Source organism: Nicotiana tabacum, chromosome 21 (assembly GCF_000715075.1).
Source record: "Nicotiana tabacum cultivar K326 chromosome 21, ASM71507v2, whole genome shotgun sequence".
Taxonomy (NCBI): Eukaryota; Viridiplantae; Streptophyta; class Magnoliopsida; order Solanales; family Solanaceae; genus Nicotiana; species Nicotiana tabacum.
In genome coordinates this window covers 21,695,525-21,717,619 of record NC_134100.1, presented here as the reverse complement: position 1 = coordinate 21,717,619, position 22,095 = coordinate 21,695,525, and the positions used below count along the sequence as shown (strand labels likewise).

General features: G+C 34.3%; 1 protein-coding gene across 2 annotated transcripts; it reads left to right on the top strand.

Annotated features, from left to right (window-relative positions):
* Positions 1 to 8,689: 8,689 nt before the first annotated feature.
* Positions 8,690 to 14,096, top strand: LOC107802884 (mannose-6-phosphate isomerase 2). 2 transcript variants are annotated; one of them, XM_016626462.2, is made up of 6 exons: positions 8,690 to 9,116; positions 10,259 to 10,426; positions 11,246 to 11,458; positions 12,756 to 13,022; positions 13,438 to 13,745; positions 13,824 to 14,024. In XM_016626462.2, exons 1-5 carry the CDS (start codon positions 8,817 to 8,819, stop codon positions 13,741 to 13,743), a joined length of 1,254 nt encoding a protein of 417 aa, XP_016481948.1. In that variant the 5' UTR covers positions 8,690 to 8,816; the 3' UTR covers positions 13,744 to 13,745; positions 13,824 to 14,024. The 2 variants fall into 2 exon arrangements, with proteins under 2 accessions (XP_016481948.1, XP_016481947.1); XM_016626461.2 differs by having other exon boundaries at positions 13,438 to 14,096.
* Positions 14,097 to 22,095: the final 7,999 nt, after the last annotated feature.

Here is a 22,095-nt window from a genome sequence, read left to right as displayed (position 1 = left end):
TTAGTCGCGAATGCGGTCTGCCGAGCAACCAAATTTTGGACGCCATCATCCACAGTTGCCCTTGGAACGGGCCGGGCAGAGGAGACCGGCTGGCAGAAAGCAAGTGCAGGAGCCCTCGCCCTTCTCACTCCTCTCCGACCTGCCAATGAGAAGAGATTCGACCAAACAAAGGTATAAGTAAAAAGAAAATATGGAGCAAAGAACAAAGAAACTAAGGCCGAAACAAGCTGACTCACCAGCAGAAGGCTTGCGCCCAAACTTCTCATAGAAAGGTGCCTATTTGCGAATCCCTATCATGTGGGGGAGAATCGAGCTCACCCACTCACGAATATTAGCAACTAGCAGAGGAGGTACTCTCTTGACTGCAAACACAAAAACACTCGAGGAGGTCATTAAAGGGGAGACGACCAACAACCATCTTAAGAAAAAATGTATAAAGTAAAAAGAAAGGAAGACCTACGGGTGAAATTCCACATCTCAGGAAACCCCTCTGGGTTCGATACCACATGTTTTGTTCAGACGTAGAAGAAGTTCTCCCAAAAGCGGCGATTTGCCTTGTTATCTATCTTTACCACCAAACCCTTGGTTCCTTGATGACGCATGTGAATCATCCCCCTATGAAAATAGGGGGCGAAGAGGTGAAGCATGTGTTGTAGAGAAATTCCTCGGTCGGCCAGCTCCGCGTACTTGTTGAGCATAAGGAAGAACTTGTATACGTACGGAGAGAGTTAAGCCGGACACACCTCATAGAACCGACAGAAGTCCACCGCCAATGAAGGAAGGGGAAGTGTGTACCCGATGACAAATGGATATGCATAAAACGCACAGTAGCCCGGACGGTGTATGTGCATTATGTCTTGACCCCGCGGAACTAGTTCAATGTGATCAGGGATTCCCCATTTGACTTTGAACACCGTGAGCGCCGCAATATCCATCGAAGAAAAAACACGTTCCATCTCATCCCCAGAAGGGTTGTTGAAGTCAGTCCTCGCCTTCCCTGGGCAGGGAACCACCTCATCTACCGTCGGAAAACTCTCGTCCTCCACTAGATCCACTCCCTCTTCGAGTGGGGGTTTATCGTTTTCTGGCACCGGGGCTCCAACGGCTCTATCAGGGTTGGAGGATGCACCAACCATCTCTTTTTTCTTTTACTATGAGAATCGAGAATAATAAGGGAAGAAGGTAGAGGCCGCAAGAATTTTTAACAGAAAGGGAAATGTGAGAAACTGAAGGAGAAGAAGAAAAGCTGCGAAAGTCTCTCTTGAATGATTGGGAAGCACATCATTCAAATGTAAGATTCTCCCCTATTTATAGGGATATAAGACCCTGAGCGGGAAAACCAAATGCTACCAATTTTGAAAACGGAAAGGGCACGGGAAACGACGCAATGCATAGGAAACGTGCGCCATAATGACACATGAAGAGTTTTAATGACATTCTGAACTGACGTAACGGTCTGATGTAGCTCTCGAAACATCACGTCATTACCTCGCCACGAGGTACTTGCCCATCGCTTAAAGTGTTCAGATTTCTCGCAACTTTCGAATCGACAGAGTCCGGCCATCTAGCTCGCCAAAAGATGACCCAATTGGCGGAGGGACTAACTGTATAGGTTGAAATCTGACCACATGAGAATCGGCGCAAAAAGGAATGTCGAAGGGTCGATTAAGCCGTGGTTGTGTCCATATGGCACCATAACGACAAGTATCTTGGCCACGGCCGAGGTCGAACCGTCAGAAAGCCTGTATGGCGAAGTACATGGGGATGACCTAAAGTACAATTGGCGGATTAGGGCATCTTTGCTAAGGACCGTTGGATAAAGGGGAATACTTACTATATATATACTAGGTAGGAGAACAAGAGTGGGAACTCTTTTTTCCTTCTTAAAAAAACACAGAAGAACGGGAGAATGCTTCTGACGAAAAACAAGAGAAGGTTTAGAACTTGGCTGATGATCTTTGTAATCATCATTATTGAATCAATAAAAATAGATCCCGTAGTTGTTAATGGCATCCATTCTCTTTCTTCTTTACTCTTACATTACGGAACAGTACGTCAAGAATGTTCGCCCGTCATTTACATTTGATACTTTTTATAGTGTTAAAGAGTTCATGAACTTAATTATATCCTATTTTCTTGCTCAATATTCTTTGATCTAGAGTTAATTATCATTGGCTAGGATTTATCCTCTATTTCCTTATTAATTCGTTTTAAAGAAAGGTTTAATACTTTTTTTGGTAAAACAGGTAGACACCAAAATTGCTTATCGCTAATGTGCGTACGTATATGTACATTTTTATATGTTTATATGCATTTTTGGATTAATCAAGATTTTTATTGTTTGTTAGTAATTACTAATATTTGGTGTAATCTTGGAAATACCTTTCCCAAAACAAAACACCTAATGCCTTGTCCATTCTATTTTTCGTTTTTTTGCCCTCCTTGTAGAAGTACTTTTTAATTTATATTTTTCAGTTAATAGCTTTATAGACGTTTTAGACATTAAAACTAGAAAATGTGTTTATAATTTTGGGGAAATTTTGCATAACCTTTTCGGTAAGCTTTATTTATGTTTTTTTTATTTTGGATTGCAAAAGAATATTCTGATTTGATTTGAAGAACAATCAATTCTTTAAACTAAAAGATAGATCTGATTTAACTTGTGAGCATAAATTAATGGTCTGGAAAAGTCACATGCTTGGGGCACTTGAAACCAAATTCCAACCTAAAAAAAAAATCAGTAAACTTGAGAATCTCTATGTGCTATTGAATCTGACCAATGTTTGTTTTACAACTATAGCTCGAATTTTGTAAGCAAGTAAATACTTGGACTAAACTCGATTATTAAACAATTATAGACTTGGTTCGAGATGATACCGACTAAATAAATATTAAAAGTCACGTGAGTATAACGTCTTAATAGGTGAAATTAATTGCTCTTAATTATACCGTCTCAAATTATCTCTCATGATTTCTAAAAATAATTGTTTCAAGTATGTGTTATTTTAATAGTTCAAGAGTAAATTAATTATTTTTTTCTATTCTATCCTTAATATTAATTGTTCTTGAAGACTACAAATATCTCAATTATGAGTAAATATTAAATGACGAGAAATTATTTCTTAAGACATAAATAAAGATAAAATAGTCAAAAGTCTTTCCTATTTAATATTTTCTTAAGGGACATGTAAAAGAGAAACACTAAAGTTAATTTGAGACGGAGGGAGTATACTTGTATCCGCATAGACGGAACCAAAATTTAAATCTTATGAGTTTGAGTTCAAGAAACGATCATAACTTATTTGATTACAAAGTTATAAATTTATTATTTTGTAATTATTTAGCGAATTTTTTAAACATATATGAAGTTCCAGTGAGAATTATTTTGTTCAAATAAACCTACAAATTGTACTAGATGCACCAATGTATGCACATATGTGGATCTAGTGCAGTATTACATATTCACACGAACTGAATAACTTTTACCTAGATCGATATTTGGTTAAAAATTAATTAAACGTATTAGAATATTTAGCTTGATACCTAGTCTATGGGTAGGGGTGTACAAAGGAAACCGACAAACCGTACCAACCCGATAATCCGAGTCAAACCGAGAAAAAAAATCCGACTATGGTTTGGATTGATTTGGTTTGGTATTGGAAAAAAAACCCGACCATAATTGGTTTGGTTTGGTTTTAACTAAACAAGGTCAAACCGAAACCAAACCAACCCGACATTACATATATAGAAATTTTAGATATATTTAATATATAAATATACTTATTGTGATGTAATTATAAATATTTCTTAAAAATTTTCATAATTTTATCTTTTAAGGTATTATTTCAAGGTTGGACTTAGAACTTTTGAATGTTCCAATAAGTTTGATAGCCATTAATATTAATAAATTAAATAATGCTAACAAGCCCAAACCAAAATCAAATCAATACTAATACTAACAAAAGACATTCAATTCAATACTATGAACGAGAATGTATTGAATATCTATTTTCTGTTTTGCAATAATTTAAATAAAAATGCATAACCTATTTTTATTTTTTCTTTAGCGTTTAGTCATGTAATTAATACTCCCTTATTAGTCTACTTATTTTAGCATGACTTAGTACTTTTAGATTATGTTTATTTTTATTATGGCTTTTTAATTAGCAATATTGATATTACATGATTTTATTGTCTTTATTGTTGAATATTTTAGGATAAACCATGACACATCTCATATTTTATATTATTTTCTTGAAAAATATTTTATATAATTGTATCTTACTAGGATTAAAGAAATATTTTGAGCATAAGTTATATGTTTTGTTCTATGAAGATTTTACCGGAAAAAACCCGAAAACCCCCGAATAACCCAAAAAAATGAGAAAACACGAGAAAAACCAAGATTGAAAAATCCGAGTTTTATTAGTTTGGTTTGATCTTTAGATTTAATAACCTGACACAATTGGTTTGGTTTAGTAATTGTAAAATCCGAACCAACCCGAGATATGTACACGATTCCCACGCCAAAAGTTCATTATCCAACCTTTTTTTTAATGAATAATATGGGTAGATAACTGTTTGATTGGGTAGAAGTTCAAGAAAAAAAAAAGACTTTTCATTTTGTGGTGTAAAATGTGGTACATATATTTTATGTGACTACAAATCATTACATAAAGGTACTTTGTTTCTAAATATATAAAATTGTTAGATTTTTACGGACTAAAAAAAAGTTCGTTCACATAAATTGAAACGGAGATTATTAGAAGGGAAACTTGCACAAATGTCCCAAATAAATCTCAATTTACCAACCTCTAGCCATTAATTATAGACTTACCAAAACTAGCCAACAAAAATTAAAAAACCAAATAATAGGGTTCTTTCTCTCAAAGAATCACATGCAAAAAATACCTTTCATATTTTTAAGCGTGATTAGCAACACTAGATACAAGACGGAAAGGAAATTTTATGGATAAGGTAGCAAATAAGGTGATGAAATACAAAAAATATATACAATATTCCAAAAATCTAAACAAAAAAGGAACTTTTTCAATGGGTATAGTTGAAATTCATTGAAAATATATAGATAAATCAATATACAAAATTTGAGGAAGATTGGAGGTGATTTGGACTGGTTTTGTATCAAAATTCGTAATTAAATCGAGTTCAAAAAAGTCTTCCGCGACACATGTATCAAACATGTGTCACGCATGTATCTCACACACAGGTATACATGGATATACATGTGATACATAATAGATATAAATATGATACACAAATGATACACAGTGTGATACACATATCATTTTTTTCATGTTCAGTTTTTACCGAATTTTCAATTCAAACCACCTCAAAACTTCACTAAATCATCCCAAAACTGAGATTCAAACTCCTTAAATTGTGCCCAATCTATTCTAATAATACCCACTCAAAACAAAACAAAAATTTGATATATTTTTTTGCTACAAATAACTAATTGGCTAATTTGGCTAATATTAGTAATATTTTGGCAAAATACCTTAAACCAACCCTAAACTTGGCTCAGATTATTAGTATCCTCCACGAACTATGCCCGGTCTTAATTACCCCCCCCCCCAACTTGGCCTTTTGAAAGACATTACCTCCCTAGACGCTGATGTGGCAAAAAGTGTGGGTGCACTCACCTGCCACGTGGATTTTTCTGTATATGTGACATTTTTTTGAAAAACAAAATATATTTTTACCGTTTTAAGAATATTACTTTTTCAGATAATTTTTTTCGAATACAATTTATAATAAAACTTGGATAGAACTACATTATTTAGGCTAAATATTTTATTTGGACAGAAATAATAAAGTTTTAGTTAATCTTCTTTTGAATTTGACCTGAAAATAAAGATTTATACAATTGAAATAAATAGTCAAGACATCTAAAAAGTTTTAAAAAATACATAGTTTGAAATTAATTATTTTGGCTATAATTTTTTATATAGCACTAAATTACGGTGCTCTAATTTTTATTTTTATTTTTACAAATTTTACCTAAAAAGGTAAAAATACACAGTTGAAATAAATAGTCATTGCATCAAAAGAAGAAATAAAAAGAGTGTATTGATGCAATGACTATTTATTTTTTATAACTTTTAGATGCCTTGACTATTTATTTCAATTGTATAAATCTTTATTTTCAGGTCAAATTAAAAAAAATACTCCCTCCGTTTCAGTTTATGTGAACCTATTTCCTTTTTGGTTCATTCCAAAAAGAATGAACCCTTTCTAAATTTGGAAACAATTTAGAATAAACTTACAACTCTACCCCTAATGAAAAGCTTTTATAACCACACAAATACTCTGGGCCCCTTTTTAACTTGTTTAGGACAACAAATTCCAAAAGTCTTCATTTTTCCTTAAACTCCGTGCCCAGTCAAACAAGTTCACATAAATTGGAATGGAGAGAGTAATTAAAACTTTATTATTTTTGGCCAAATAAAAATATTTAGCCTAAATAATATAGTTTTATCCAATTTTTATTATAAATTGTATTCGGAAAAAATTATCTAAAAAATAATATTCTTAAAAAGGTAAAAATATATTTTATTTTTCAAAAAATGCCACATATACAGAAAAATCCACGTGGCAGGCAAGTGCTGCCACACTTTTTGCCACATTAGCGTTTAGGGAGTAATGTCTCTCAAAAGGCCAAATTGAGGGGGGTAATTAAGACCGGACATAGTTCAAGGAGGATACTAATAATCTGAATCAAGTTTAAGAGTAATTTAAAGTATTTTGCTTAATATTTTATCAGTTGACCAATTTTTATAATGAGCTACCTCTAAATGGACATAGCTTGTAATTTCCCTTATTAGAAATTAAAATATTAGTCATGAAACATTTTGTACAAAGATAAAACTTGTCTTCCGAGTCGTTAATGCCAATAACCAATTTACGACTATCTGATTTCTTTCTTTCTTTTTCCTTTTTCTGTTTTATGACCTTTGCATATGTCAGTTAGGATGCATTAGATAAAATAATGCATGCATTAGTTTTGTGTATTAATAATATCATATTTGGTAGACATTTTGAACATATGCATTAGTTATGCAAGCATTACTTATACATCCTATTTGGTATTATCCTATGCATAACTAATGCATAGAAAACCATGGTATTAGCAATGCAATGGGGTTTAATGCATGCATTGGCTTAGTTAAAGACAAAATTATCCTTCAAAATTTATGCTTGATTAAAATATGCTAGTTATTATATTAAATGCAAGTTTAAAATAATCCAAGTAATGAGAAATAAAATTATAGCTCTAGTAAATAAATAAATACTTAACATATTCCTTTTTTTATAAATAAATATTTAACTGGCGAAATGCCTTCCTAGCCACTTAAACTTGTCGGTTTTTTTAAAGCCGATACATAAACTTATAACTTTCCCATTTGAACACTCGAACTCGTTTTTTCCATAACTAATAAACACATCTGACCATTGACCATGTGCGCGTGTATTACACATACACATACGTGTCCATCCAGTCAGCAAATGACCAATGGATGTCTTACACGTAAGGACGCGAACAGTCAAGCATCAACTCCTTCTCTTTGACAGCTTTAGCGTTCTTCTTCATCAACCATTTCAAGCTAATTCCAACACCCCTAGCAACAGAAGAATGCCTATCTCTGCTACGCCTATCTCTGCTCATTTTTCTTCCCTACGACATAGTGATGAACGACAAAGAAGCAGATCAATTACAATGCAGTAGAAACAGACCAAAATGAGTCCAATGGAAAAACAGTTTTAAAGATAAATTAATATCTTCTGACAGTACCAACATATACCTAGATTTTGAATGCAATTCTTTCAGCAACATCTCTCTTGAAGATGAAAACACAAACCCGGAAAATCACTCAAACTTCATCCCCATCTCAGCACAAGACAAAGAAAGACTATACCAACCATGACAACAATCCATCATCACCAAGCTGCTTGGGAAGAAGTTAGGGTACATTCAACTAAGGGACAAGCTTCATCGATTATAGAGATCATCAGAAGCTCTAAATTTAATAGATCTAGGTAATGATTTCTATCTCATTTCCACCATTTTCACGGTCTGAAAAATGAAAAAAAAAATTGAAAATGGAGCTTCAGATTTTTAAAAATGGAGGAAGGGGGTATTTTGTACTGTTGGGCATTGGGAAGGGGGTTTTCACGCTCCTGTGCGTCTTGTTCCTCACGCGGGCTGCTGATTAGGACCAACTGACGCCATATGGGCATGGTCAATGGTCAAATGTGTTTATTAGTTATGAACAAAACGAATTCGAGTGTTCAAATGAGAAAGTTATAAGTTTATGTATCGGCTTTAAAAAATCCGACAAGTTTAAGTGGCCAGGAAGCCATTTCGCCTATTTAGTTCTATATTACAATATATGTAGACAAATCAAATAATTTTTTTAAAACTTTTTCATATGAAAACATTTCTCAAAATATGTCTGAGTGATCAATTGGTTTTGAGGGCATTTTTGTAAACAAGCAATTTTTTTAGAAATTGTGTAATGCTTTAATACATCAAACCAAACAATTGATAAAAAATATGTCAGCATAACTAATACTAACATAACTAATGCAAGCATAACTAATACAAGCATTACTAATACACCCTATTCAACATTGTTGTTATTCACCCCACCAAACGATCCCCAAAGGTGTTAGCAAAGCAACACATGAATCCCACCTACTCAACGCTTGTGCATAATTCTTTAATTAATTAAACGCCATGCGTGACTCTACAATAATAGCGCAATGAAACCCTCAAATCTACACCTTATTATTCCATGGAGGGAGTAAATGGGGATGGGTCGTTAATCAAGTTGATCTGTTGTGTTAAGAATTCAGATTGGGGCCGCATTGGTCGTGAATCCACTGTCGCACGTCTCTATTATCGGAATACTGGAATCGAAATTGATTTGGACCAGCCCTATGCTGAATTTTGGATGGGCACCCATGAATCCGGCCCATCGTACGTTGTGCAAGGTGAAAAGGTGACATTGAAGGATTGGATTGAAAGGAATCCTGGTGTTCTTGGTGAAATTGTTGTTAAGAAATGGGGTACCAACCTTCCCTTTCTCTTCAAGGTTTGCTCTGTTCTAAAATGTTTATTTTCTTTTTTGGTTGATTTTCTCGGATTTCCATTATATTTGGTTGTTTAGAGTTTACGTTATATACATAGTCGGGTCAGCTTTACTTGATGTAGATATTCTTTAGCTGCTGTAGGTAATCCGTCTTAAGGCTTACCTGTAGATATTCTTTTGAGTGACCAGATAAAGTAAATAAATTCTTTATATAACCTAAACTCGGGTATATTTTTAATGTTTAAGTTATATATACAGCCTTTACCAGTTATAGACGGTAGTTATAGTCGTAGCCTGTCTTATTTTTAAGATTATAAATTCACATTTTAAGGAGGCTTAATCTATAGATATCCTTTGAATGACATGATAGTATAAGAAAATATTTTACACTAATGGTGTATATTACTTAAACATAGTGCTGTCGGGACTAACTTGTAGGCACCTTGATTATTTCATTAAGGCTTAGGTAGATGGGAAGAAATCACTTGGTGTTTTGTCAGGGATTTGAACCCTTATCTTCAAGGTTTGCAGGCACTTCGTTGACCACTAGGTCACACCCTTAAGCAGCACATATGGTACTTTTAATGATGGTAGTGTCGGGGCCAACTTGCGCATACCTCAACTGCATATTCCCACCAATACAATTACAGGGTAACTCTATCTATCGAGGGTTATGGCAGATAGGAAGAGAACACCTAGTTTTTTTTTTATCTGAGACTTGAACCCTTGTCTTCAAGGTCCGCACCTACTTTGTTTACCACTAGTCCACACCCTTGGGTAGTACATGGAATATTTTGTTGATGGGTGGTGGTGCCATTGGAATCCAACCTCTATTTTTATCATGCTAACTTTTTGGATGAGATGGTTCATACAATTCAATATAAATCAAGGAATACTAAATTGCTCTGTTAGCAAATCTTTAAAGTTGTGATTTTTATCAGCTCTCTAATAGTAGTATAATAATGCATAATAACTACTAGTGTGACACCAAATATGGTCTTTGATATTGACATGGTCCGCTTCTCAGAAAATCCAGATTAGGGGACAATTCAGATTAATTACATCGATTTTAAATGAGAGAAAGTCTTTATACTTGTGTTTCTGTATGTGGTTAAGAAGGTTTCTTAACATTGCTTGCTTTTTAGGTATTATCTGTTGCCAAAGCTTTGTCGATACAGGCCCATCCAGACAAGGTGTTGGCCACTTCTCTACATAAAGAGCAGCCATTTGTTTACAAGGATGACAATCACAAACCCGAGATGGCTTTGGCATTGACGCAATTTGAGGCTTTATGTGGGTTTGTCAGTCTTGAGGTACGTTCTTGTAGTTTTTGTTCGTCTAGTTAATAATAAACATATTATTGTTCTTTCTTACTCTCAACCGATTCATTCCTCAGTGATGATAGATAATAAGATCACTTGGTTGCTGCAATGTACACATAACCTCTCATTGTGGAATCTTATATTTTGCCAGGCCTCTTCATTTGGCAAAGTCATGAGTTCTAAGCTCACATTTGTGTACTCTAAGCTGATTGTAAACGTGTCCTATTAAAAAATTATCATGAATTGTTTGAGCTTAGATATTTTTTTCGTTTGTACTAGTTGAACCTCCCTTTAAGAAATAATAAAAATAAATTTGAGCTTGTTGTTTCTTCCCCAACAACCAGATGTTAAAACTTAAAACTTAAGGGAGAAAAAAATATAGAATGGAAAAAGAGTTCCAAATAACTTTTCAAATCCCTCCTTTCTCTAGGTGATATGAAAGGCTGCTAACTGGGTGTTCCGGCTAGCATACGTGTTAAGAAACTAGCATATTTTGCTTTCTTTTTCTGTGCTCAAAAGTTGTGGAATTTATGTTAGACTGCAGATATAAACAGCTACGTAGAAGACAGAAGTTTATTCTGGTTAACAAGCTTCTTATATTGAGAGATCTGGAAATGGGGTAGGGTTGATAGAGCTGGATCCAAGATTTTAAGTCAGTGGGGCAGTTGTATACCTTATTCATGTGGTTGATTTTCTTGAGAAGCAACGTTGTGCTCCTTGACTTGAGTTGACGGAATGGATTTAACTTGCATGACTATTTTCCAGAAAAAGAAATTGATTTTGATACTAAGTATATTGAACATTTTCCAGGAGCTCAAGGTGACTGTTAAAACTACGCCCGAGATTGTCGAAGTGATTGGTAATGCAAAAGCGGAGCAAATTTTAAACTTGAATGAGGATGATGGGGAGGTGGAGGTTAGATTAGTGCTACAATCAGCATTTACTGACATAATGTCAGTTTGCAAGGATGTGATCGTTGAAGTGTTGGCCAAGCTGATTAGTCGCCTAAACATTAAAGATCAGGTAATCCATATTGATCCATGATCAAGTGAAAGTAATTTTTTTTGTTATTAATTGGAGGTCTCCTTTTCTAAGTTGCTCGGATTCGGGTGCGGGTATCCAATACAGGGACGGACTCGAGTATCGGATTCGGCAAAATCTAAATTTTAAGATTCGAGAGTGCGGGTCTGGATATGGATACGGGTGCGGGGATTCGGCTAATAAAAAATAGAGTAATAAACATATTATAAATTTTGAGAGATATTTGGTGAAAAACTTACATGAATATTGTAGAATTCAATCTTTCATTCTCCAAGATGGACATTATTCTTTCATTCTCCTAAATCTGTTTTATTTTTTATTTTGAGAAATCAAAATCTCAATTTTTCTCCCAAATTTGTCGATGGACTCCGGTCAAAGTGTCCGAAGTCAGTTGACCGAATCAGGGACGTATCCCGCTCTCGTCCCTGTCTCGTATCAGGACGGGGACGGCACCAAAATCGATGAGTCCGCACAACTTAGCTCCTTTTTGTGCTTCTGCATGGTAGTAAACTTGTTCGTGTGGATAGTAATTCTCCGAGTTTTTGGGAAGGTTTGATCTTTGTTGTCTTTATGTGCTTTTGTCCTAGTCCTATCTCCTAACACAGACATACTTGTATACCTCTACTAACTTACATGTGTCGCTCTTACATGGTGGTGGCTTGCACTGGCAGAAAATGTAAGGCCGATTTGTGAAAATGCGAGGGCTGAGAGTATCACAATGTTTTATTGATTTGAATATTGAATTTCTGTATTTTATAACTACAGCTGATCTATCTTATCCTTGTTCGTCCCCAGATTAAAAAGAAATAAGAAAAAGGTGACTTGTTCTCTTCCACTTTAAATGTGGATGGATCAGCTGAAACATAAAAAATAACTGTGATAACCTCCATCAAGTTGCATTTGTTGTGCAATTCCTACCAAGGAGCCAATCTGTTTGGATTTGATTTCGTTCTATGTGTATCGCTGCAAATGTGATTATTCAGTTTTCCTTTATTTCCTATTATTGTTGAACCTTGGATGCGTCAAAGCCTTTTCACAGCCACGAAAGTGACACGACTTTATCTGCATCAAATTCTGTCATTCTGGAAACTACGAGATATATTTTGGGTTTGAGTTTAGTACTTTTGTTGATGCATAAGTTATTCTTATGTAAATTATGTGGGGGAACCGAACTGCTTATGGTCTCGTCAAACATATTAGCTGTAACTCTTGCTGCTTAAGTTCATCTTGCCCATTGTTTCTTATTTAAATGGATTTGCATTTATCTTCCGTGTTGTAGGCGAGGCACCTAACGGACAAAGAACAATTGATTTTAAGACTCGAGAAGCAGTATCCAGCTGATGTTGGTGTCTTAGCTGCATACTTGTTAAATTATGTGAAACTCAACCCTGGTGAAGCATTATATTTAGGCTCAAATGAACCTCATGCATATTTATATGGTGAGTCTGTTGAATGCATGGCAAATTCAGACAACGTGATACGTGCCGGTCTAACTCCAAAGCACCGAGATGTTGAAATTCTCTGTTCAATGCTCACTTACAGACAGGTATTGTCAGACACCATTATGGTTTTGCTCCATATACCATATTTATTTCATCTTTTGTGATATAGTTAGAGATTGACGTTCATGACTGAACCCCTGAATAAAGCAGCAACCTTATTATGTGCTTCTTAGAAGTTCGACCAACCATAGGCTAGGCAAGAGTTGTATTTTGAGCTCAGTATAGTGACTGAAATTGGTTGGTATCTTTTCTTTGATTATGAATCCTATCAAAGAATTGATTCAACTAAAATGAGATGATAGGAGGCGTTGAAGGTGTATATTCTTTGTTGTTTATAAGTTACCCGTTTTTTCGGTATGAGAAGATTTTATTGGGTTATCGCCTATTTATTCTCCAAAATGAAATACATGGCATTGGATTTATGTTAAGCGATGAATCTGAATCAGCTTGTTTCTGCAGGGGTTTCCTGAAATTCTGAAAGGTACTGTAGTTAATCCATACACAATGAGATACCTCCCTCCTTTTGATGAATTCGAGGTGGATCGTTGCATTCTTCCTCCACAATCAACTACTGTATTTCCTTCCATTCCTGGTCCTTCCATTTTTTTGGTCGTGGGAGGAGAGGGGACGATGACCACATCATCAGACGCGGTAGTTGCTGAAGGCGATGTTTTATTTGCATCTGCAAATACCAAAATTACTGTTGCAACCTTGTCTGGTTTGCATCTATATAGAGCAGGAGTTAGCAGCAGGTTGTTTGAGTAATGGTTAGTGACATATCCTATGCATAAATAGTGTATTGATTTCTCTCTTATTGCTAATTTTTCAGCACCACTTTGTAATAGGATCTTGTACATTACACGGCCTCGTAGATGTAGATCAAATCACCCTTGGTACGGGTGGACAATTAGCTAGAGCAGCGTGTGCTGTAGTAAAACTGATCGCAAAAGAAGGGAAATTGACCACATTAAAGTTACCTTCTGGAGAGGTCCCTATACAAGTAAACTTTCAATAGAATGGTAAAGAACTTGTTATCAATCAGAAAATGTATGCTGTTAGTGGGGATATTAGTGAAAGGATATTACTAGGTAAGGTATTTTTACTGGTTTCCAAAACTAATTCTGGCAGTTGTTATTTTCATTATGATTTTGTTTCATACACTGTAAGAAATTACCAAACATTGCCGGAGTTTGTAATGAAAAATTAACACAACTATATCTGGATTTTATACAAAATATACATGCGAAAATGCTAAATTTAGTTCTGGAAAAGCAAGTCGGCTGCCCGTTCAATAGCTTAAATTGCATAATATTCATCTGGCACTACTTAAAAAGAAACAAAAAATCCATAAAGGCTAACAAATCCATGCGACACTAATCAATCAGCATGCATCATGCATGTAACTAGCGGTGACACCGATAAAAAAAATAGTTATTCATTCATATTATCCACTAAATAATAAGTTAGATAATAAACTTTTTAAAAGATAATCAAATATAGATAAGATCCATTCATCCATAATATCTATTTAAAAATGGATAATCAATGGATAACCAATAGGTTTAATTTTTATATTTGCAAAGACTCAAATTTGGGGTTCCTCAAGTTTGGGAGATTTGGTATTTTCCCAAAAGTGATCAAATTCAAGAAGCAATAGATAATATGGATATCCATCTTATCTGCTGGTTAACCATATTAAATATAGGGTGGGTCGGCTAATTTATCCGTTTTTGCATTACCTATTTTAACCCGCTCATATCAAACCCGACCCGCCTGTTTGTCACCCCTACGTCAGATTACAAAAGTTCAATACGACGTGAGTAAACCAGTGAGAACAAGTTCTGTGAACACTTTGCGTCAAATAATGCTGTGTGATTGGAATTGGTTAACTTCCATTACACGAGACATCATTTACTCAATCCGAGCTTTTAATATATTGGTTCTCTTGATTTAAAATAATTATAATGCTAGTCAAATATTCAAAATAGAAATAACTATACTATGTAAAAATCTCATTTGGGGGGGGGGGGGGAGAGTTTGTATATATATATATATATATATATATATATATATATATATATATATAAAGTTGGGACAATAAAACTGTGTCTCATGATTATCATTTATATTGATATGTACTAGTTGTGTTAGCGTAACTCGGAATGTGTGGGATTGCACATATTTTTCGATCCCATACCCAAATAAAGTAGAGGAGCGATAAATTGACAGTCAGCATAAAACTTGTCAACATGATAAATTCTCATAATACAGATATTGTTGGAAAGTGCCCACCTAGGCACGTGTTATGTTGACACCCGGATGTGATGAAGGGGTTCCACCACATCGCCGCCTGGGTGTGAGAAAGTATGAGCAGGGATTCCCACATCAAGGATGGGTATGGGTAAAGAAGTTAGTTCTGCCATGCTAGCGCCCGAATATGGTGAAAAATATGAAAAGGTTCCCTACGGGTGTGGGTAAAGAAGCAAGTTCCGTCACATAGTGCTTGGATGTGGTGCAAAATAAGAAAGAGTTTTCTCATCATGGACAATGAGGATTAAAAAGCTAGTACAAGAGAGGTGGATTCATGTAGGTATCTGGAATATAGGCATTTTGAGAGGAAAGTCGACAAAATAGTGGATATCTTAAAAAGAAGGAGAGTTAATATTATATGCCTTCAAGAAACTAATGGACAGGGCAAAATGCTAGAGAGACAGGTTACACGGATTATAAACTATAGTATTGTTGGATAGATAAATATAAGAATGGAGTGGGAATTACTGTAAAACCGAAACTTAAAGATAAGGTTGTAGAAGTAAAATAAATTGGGAATAGGATTATTACAAGAAGGCTTTGTGGGGGAAGGAGACAATCAATGTTATCAGTATCTACAAATAAAACTAAATGTAGAAGCTAAAGCTAAAGAGGAAATGGGTTCTCCCAACATACCAAGTGCGGTTGCGTCAACAGCTCCCTGGACAGCGAAATAGGGGTGACTTCACATTGTTTCCTGACATAAGTAATATGTACTCGGATCTTACTCGTACTTTGTGAAGGTAGAAAGGTTATTTTCGATACACCATATGATCAAGAAAAGCATGGAAGACATAATTCCCGCAAATCAAGGTTAACCAAAACACTTACCTCTTTTCGAAATAATTCGATCTTCCAAAATCGTCTTTTCTTTAGCACAAGCATCCAAACCACTCGAATCTAGCCAACCAACATGCAAATAAGTCAAACACGCTTTAGAAACTACCCTAGTATCAAAAAGGTTCGATCTTTAACATATTTGAAAAAGTCAACTCGGGCCTACTTGGTTGAAATCAAGATCAAATCCCGATTATGCACTCACCCGAATCCAACTATGTGTTTTATTTCGAGACCTGACCTCAAATCGAGGTCTAAATCTCTATATTGTCAAATCCTAAGTTTTTACCAAAAATCCTATTTTTACTCTATAAAAATCTACATTAATGGATGAAAATATACGGAAAGTAATGAAAATTGATCAAAAATACATTAAAAAGTTACTAACTTTTGAAGTTGAGAAGAAAATTCTCTTCAAAAATCGCATGCACAAAGTATAGGTCGCAAAAATGAAAAGAAAAAGAGCTAATCCCAAAATCTCCTATTTTTACCCAGCTGCAGATGTCGCAATTGCGAATCAAGATTCGCGATTGCACAGCTTGCAAATATGAATCAGTATTCGTAAATGCGATAAAGCCTCCAAAGCTCAAAATTCGCAAATGCGACACCTAGTTCGCAATTGCAAAGCTGGCTTGCCCCTGCCACACTTTGAAAATGCAAGGTCTCCTTCGCAATTGCGAGCAACCCATTATAATTGTGATGACCATGATAGTAGGCTAGAAATTAGTGTTTTATTCGTATTTTGCACTCTAATTACTGCACTTAATTTGTGTTTGAGCTTAAATCCAAGGGGGAGTGTTATGATAAAAATCAAAATATGGTGGATGTCTACTCTTCCTCCATGATCTTTCTCTCAAATGGTTAATGACATATTCAATGACATATTTTCTATGTTCAATGACATATTCCATGACATATTTGCTTCACTTTTCATGCCTATATAAAGGCTTTGTAATAGATAGGAAAATACACACAATTGAAGAAGAAAATCTCTTCCTTCTCTCTATCTCTATTCTTGTTCATGTTTTACTAAGTTGCTTTTATTTCTTGTTCATACTTTACTAAATTGCTTTTATTTCTAGTTCATGCTTTACTAAATTGCTTTTATTTCATAACACGTTATTAGCACGAGTCTCTAACCAATTGTATTTATATATCTACAAAAAAAAATTCCTACATCCAGAAAAATTACAATTAGAAGCCATACATATCATCACATGGTTAAATGTAAAGAGAAACTACATATGGTAAATAATGAAATGTAAGAAGGTATGATTATCTTATACTTGTCATTCCTTTAAAATCTCATATGCACACAACTTTGTACTACACCTGTATTGCATAAGCACATATTAATATTACATCTTTTATATCACATGAATGGAATAAAATTTTCGAAGTTCTATATGTTAAAATCATAGTAGCAGTTAATTGTTGATATGATGCATGTCATGGTAACCAAGGATATTTTATATAAATTATCTTATGCATATTTATGTGTTAACTATTTTCAATCTGTCCTGCCGCTTTTAACATTTTCTTTTACTTGGATGAATATTTTTTTTCCTTTTGAATTTTTACACTTGCATATAGTACCAAAAAAAAAAGGAATAAAATATAATAATAAAATTGGTCACACTGATTAAAAGCATAAATCATCTTGAAGAAAATAAGAAATACTTCACATCTTTATCTAAGTTGATTAATTACTTCTTTGAAGTTTGGAAAACAAACCAGCTATTGAGAAAGTATACTTCATAATTTATGGTCGTATCATTTGAAAGCAAACAATGATTAGTATGATTACTAGAAGAGGTATTTTTGAGTATCCATAACCTACTTGATGTTTGCTACTAACTTACCATTTTTAAGTATTTTATATGAATGATGCACAAGCTACAACTGGTAAGTTGTTACCTATAATGTCACTTTTCAGGTAATATAAATGTTGAATTTATGTATTAGTACTATATATGTGTTGTTACCTATATGGTGTATTTTTGATAAATTTATTCACTAATTGCTTGGTTGAATTGAGTGAAGGAAAGTCATGGCGTTTAATCAAATCCAATAGGTAGGGTATACCCCGAAAACAACAATATTTTTGAGAGAGACTCAATAAATATTAAGACAATGATTTTATGATTCTTTTAAACTCTAATAAAATTTAGAAGAAATATTCTGACTACAAACAATTGTATTTCATATAGATGCTACAAATAATTAATAAAGTTTTACGCTGATTTGAGATTTGTACACTTATTTAAGAAAGCAAATTTGATTTGCTAAGTTGCAAATTAGCTGTGTACAACTTTCTTGGCATGTGATTGAAATTAAGGCTTGAGAATGAATCTCAATATTTTTTTAGCCTATTATGCTATTGATTAAGACATCGGGATCAAGTCCTGATGCTCCATAATGATAAGAGTTGGGTTTGAGTCCCAATTTATTATGGCCTAACATGCCTTTATATTGGTAAGACATTGAGTTTGAGTCACAATGTACCATATTGATGATATAATGATGACTAAAGAAAAATAATATATTTTTCATGAAAAGGCATAAAAATTGTCCCACTTGATTTGCTCCATTCTTGAAGTGAATGTGATAACAGTGCATAATAAGTTTCTTGAAGAGAATGTGACTTGTGATAAGCATTGAGAATGCAAACTCATTCCTAAAGTTGAATGTGGCAATATGTGATAAAAGCAATGAATAAAGACATGCAATTCATGAATACCACACAACTCACCTCTAAGAGAGGTTTGAGTAAAATAAAGAGAATAAATATTATTGTGTGGTTACATGAATATGTCATTGGTCGCGTACATGTGATATGCCAAATATTATTTTGTCATGCCTTATAAAAGTTATTAAAGACAAAGAAATGATTTTACTTATGATGATATTGACCATGACAATTTATTATGATATAATTTTCTCTGTGAAGGAGACATTTACCATATGAATGGTAGGATAAAAGATCTTGTAGTACAAAAGTTGTTAAGAACTCCGGAAAAACTAATTTGTTACTACCCGGATGAATAAACTTATTCATGACATTGATATTGTAAAGTCTCAAAAGAAACTTTTTGAGTTTCAACTATATAAGTCAAAGTGATTGGCATATTGAGACTATAAATGAAAGGAAGATTGAATATCTTCATATTTCTATAATCATATTGGGTAAATATGAAAGGTTACCCGATCTTCTTTCTATTTGTACTACACAAATATAAGCATGATGTTGGAATCATATGTCACCAGTAAACTAGAGGTTTACTAAAACAAATATTAATTGGCATGACCGGTTAGCCATCTCGGTTCAATTATAATGCGAAAAATTAATTAAGAATTACATTGACATATATTGAAGAATAGAAGATTCTTCAAGAATTCTCTTGTGCTGCTTATTCTCATGATATACCAGTTAAAGGTTGGGATTGAATCCTTTGATTTCTAGAAGGAATAAAAGGTGATATATATATGGGCCCAGTCACCTGCCATGTGGACTGTTTACTATTATATGATTTTAATAGATGCATCTATTTTATGGTCACATGTGCATTTGTTATCAACTTGTAGTTTGGTTTTTGCAAGATTGCTTGCTCAAATTATTAGAGCACAATTCCAGAATATAAATTATGATGATTTATCTTAATAATACTGGTTTAAATCCAAGTTGGTTTAGCAGAAATTGTATGCCTCGAATTATAGCTAAATCATTGGTTATGAGAACAAAACTCCCAAAAACGAAATTTGGTATGAGATTTATTATTTATATACAACAGCACTTGTACGCATCTAGCCAAGTTATAAAAATTTCTCCCTATCACAATCGGTTCAGGGTCAGGAACCAAATAATTTCTATATAGAAATATGGATGTGCTATATGATTTAATTATACTACCAAAATGCACAAAGATGAGTTCCCAAAGATGGTTGGGAAATGTATTGGTGATCCCAACATTAGGGGGAGAAAATGGGCAGCTGAGAAAGTGATACGTGAAATGAATTATTATGAATACATATAGATCCTCGTACAAGAAAATATAAATTTAAAGTTCAAGTGATATTCATTTACAAATTATTGCCAGACGCATTTGCTGAGCCAAAGCTAAATGTCATATTTCAGCTGCTAATGCTCAAAATAGAATAAAGTCCATGAGGGACAGAGTCTACGGCACACATGAAGTGTACAGACCAATCGGTTCCAAAGATAAAACTCCTTGAAGAAGGAGAGGGGCAAATATTCAAAATGGTCATAATAAGAAGGCAAGTGCCCTAGAAGGGCACCATGACATAACACTTCATAAGACCTCATGGGAGAGGCTCAGGTACCTGAAAATAATGAAATAAAGAGATCTCAATAAGTTATGTCTTTATTGGATAATAATGGAACCGACATAAAATGATTGTCGACGATATTGTTAATATAATGTAGCGCTCAATATGATTAATATTGACGAGGATCTTGAGATCAAATCTGTCATGAAATTTGGACGGATAAAAGATTGGCCAATTAAAAAATACGCAATGAAATTGACTTCACTTGAAAAATGTGAAATTGGACGGATAGTCCAACACCTGAAAGTATAAAGTCAATTGAGGTATAAATGTGTTCTTGTGTGAAAGGTTCAAGTCGATAGACATAAAGACGACCTGTGACACAAGAAAATTAGTAAATATCCTCACATTGAATATATGGAGACATGTTCTCTTATAGTGGATATAGTCACTTCAGGTTTTAATCTGGCAATATATGAAAAACTTGATATGCGTATAGTGGATATCATTGAAAGATTTAAATTGTCTTGGAGCATATTAAGGTTTCCAAGAAATTTATTAAATAAAGCTTCAAAAATCCTTATACGGATTGAAACAATCAGGGCGCATGTGGTATAATCACCCGAGAGAGTACTTGTTGAAAGAATGGTGATATTAATGTGCAACGGATCCGTTCAAGTGATAATATGACTGATTTGTTCACCAAATATCTACCGGCGTCAACCTTCAAGAAACTAGTGTACAAGATTGGGATACGAAGGCTCAACGATGTGAACTGATGATCTCATCAGGGGGAGTTAATACGCGTTGTACTCTTTTTCCCTTACAAGGTTTTGTTCCATTGGGTTTTCCTTGCAAGGTTTTTAACGAGGCAACCAAAAGGCGTATTTCTAATATGTGTACTCTTTTTCCTTCATTAGTATTTTTTTCCCATAGGGTTTTTTCCTAATAAGGTTTTAACGAGGCACATTATTTATGGACATCCAAGGGGGAGTGTTATGATAAAAATCAAAATATGGTGGATGTCTACTCTTCCTCCATGATCTTTCTCTCAAATGGTTAATGACATATTCAATGACATATTTTCTATGTTCAATGACATATTCCATGACATATTTGCTTCACTTTTCATGCCTATATAAAGGCTTTGTAATAGATAGGAAAATACACACAATTGAAGAAGAAAATCTCTTCCTTCTCTCTATCTCTATTCTTGTTCATGTTTTACTAAGTTGCTTTTATTTCTTGTTCATACTTTACTAAATTGCTTTTATTTCTTGTTCATGCTTTACTAAATTGCTTTTATTTCATAACAATTTGCACTTATTACGTATTTTATGCCTTGCAGGAAATGATTTCGAGTAAAAAGATAATCTGGAGCTAAGTCGAACAAATTGGAGCTTTGAATTAAGTCAGAATCGGATTCGGGGGTCGAGGACCAAGTCTGGATATCAAAAAGTGAAAGAAACAAGTTACTCTGAGAAAACTATACTGCCACACCGCATGGGGCGCCACATTGTGTGGTGCGGCAGCGCAGTGGAGCCTGCTAACGAAGATTGCAAGCCTCTAATAAAACCCACAAGCGCGGGGCTCGTCGTGCCTGTATAAAATTCTCAGAGTAGTTTCCTAATTCGGCTTGGAAAGGGTAGTTCCGTTCGGACTCGTTTCCACACGGTATAAATA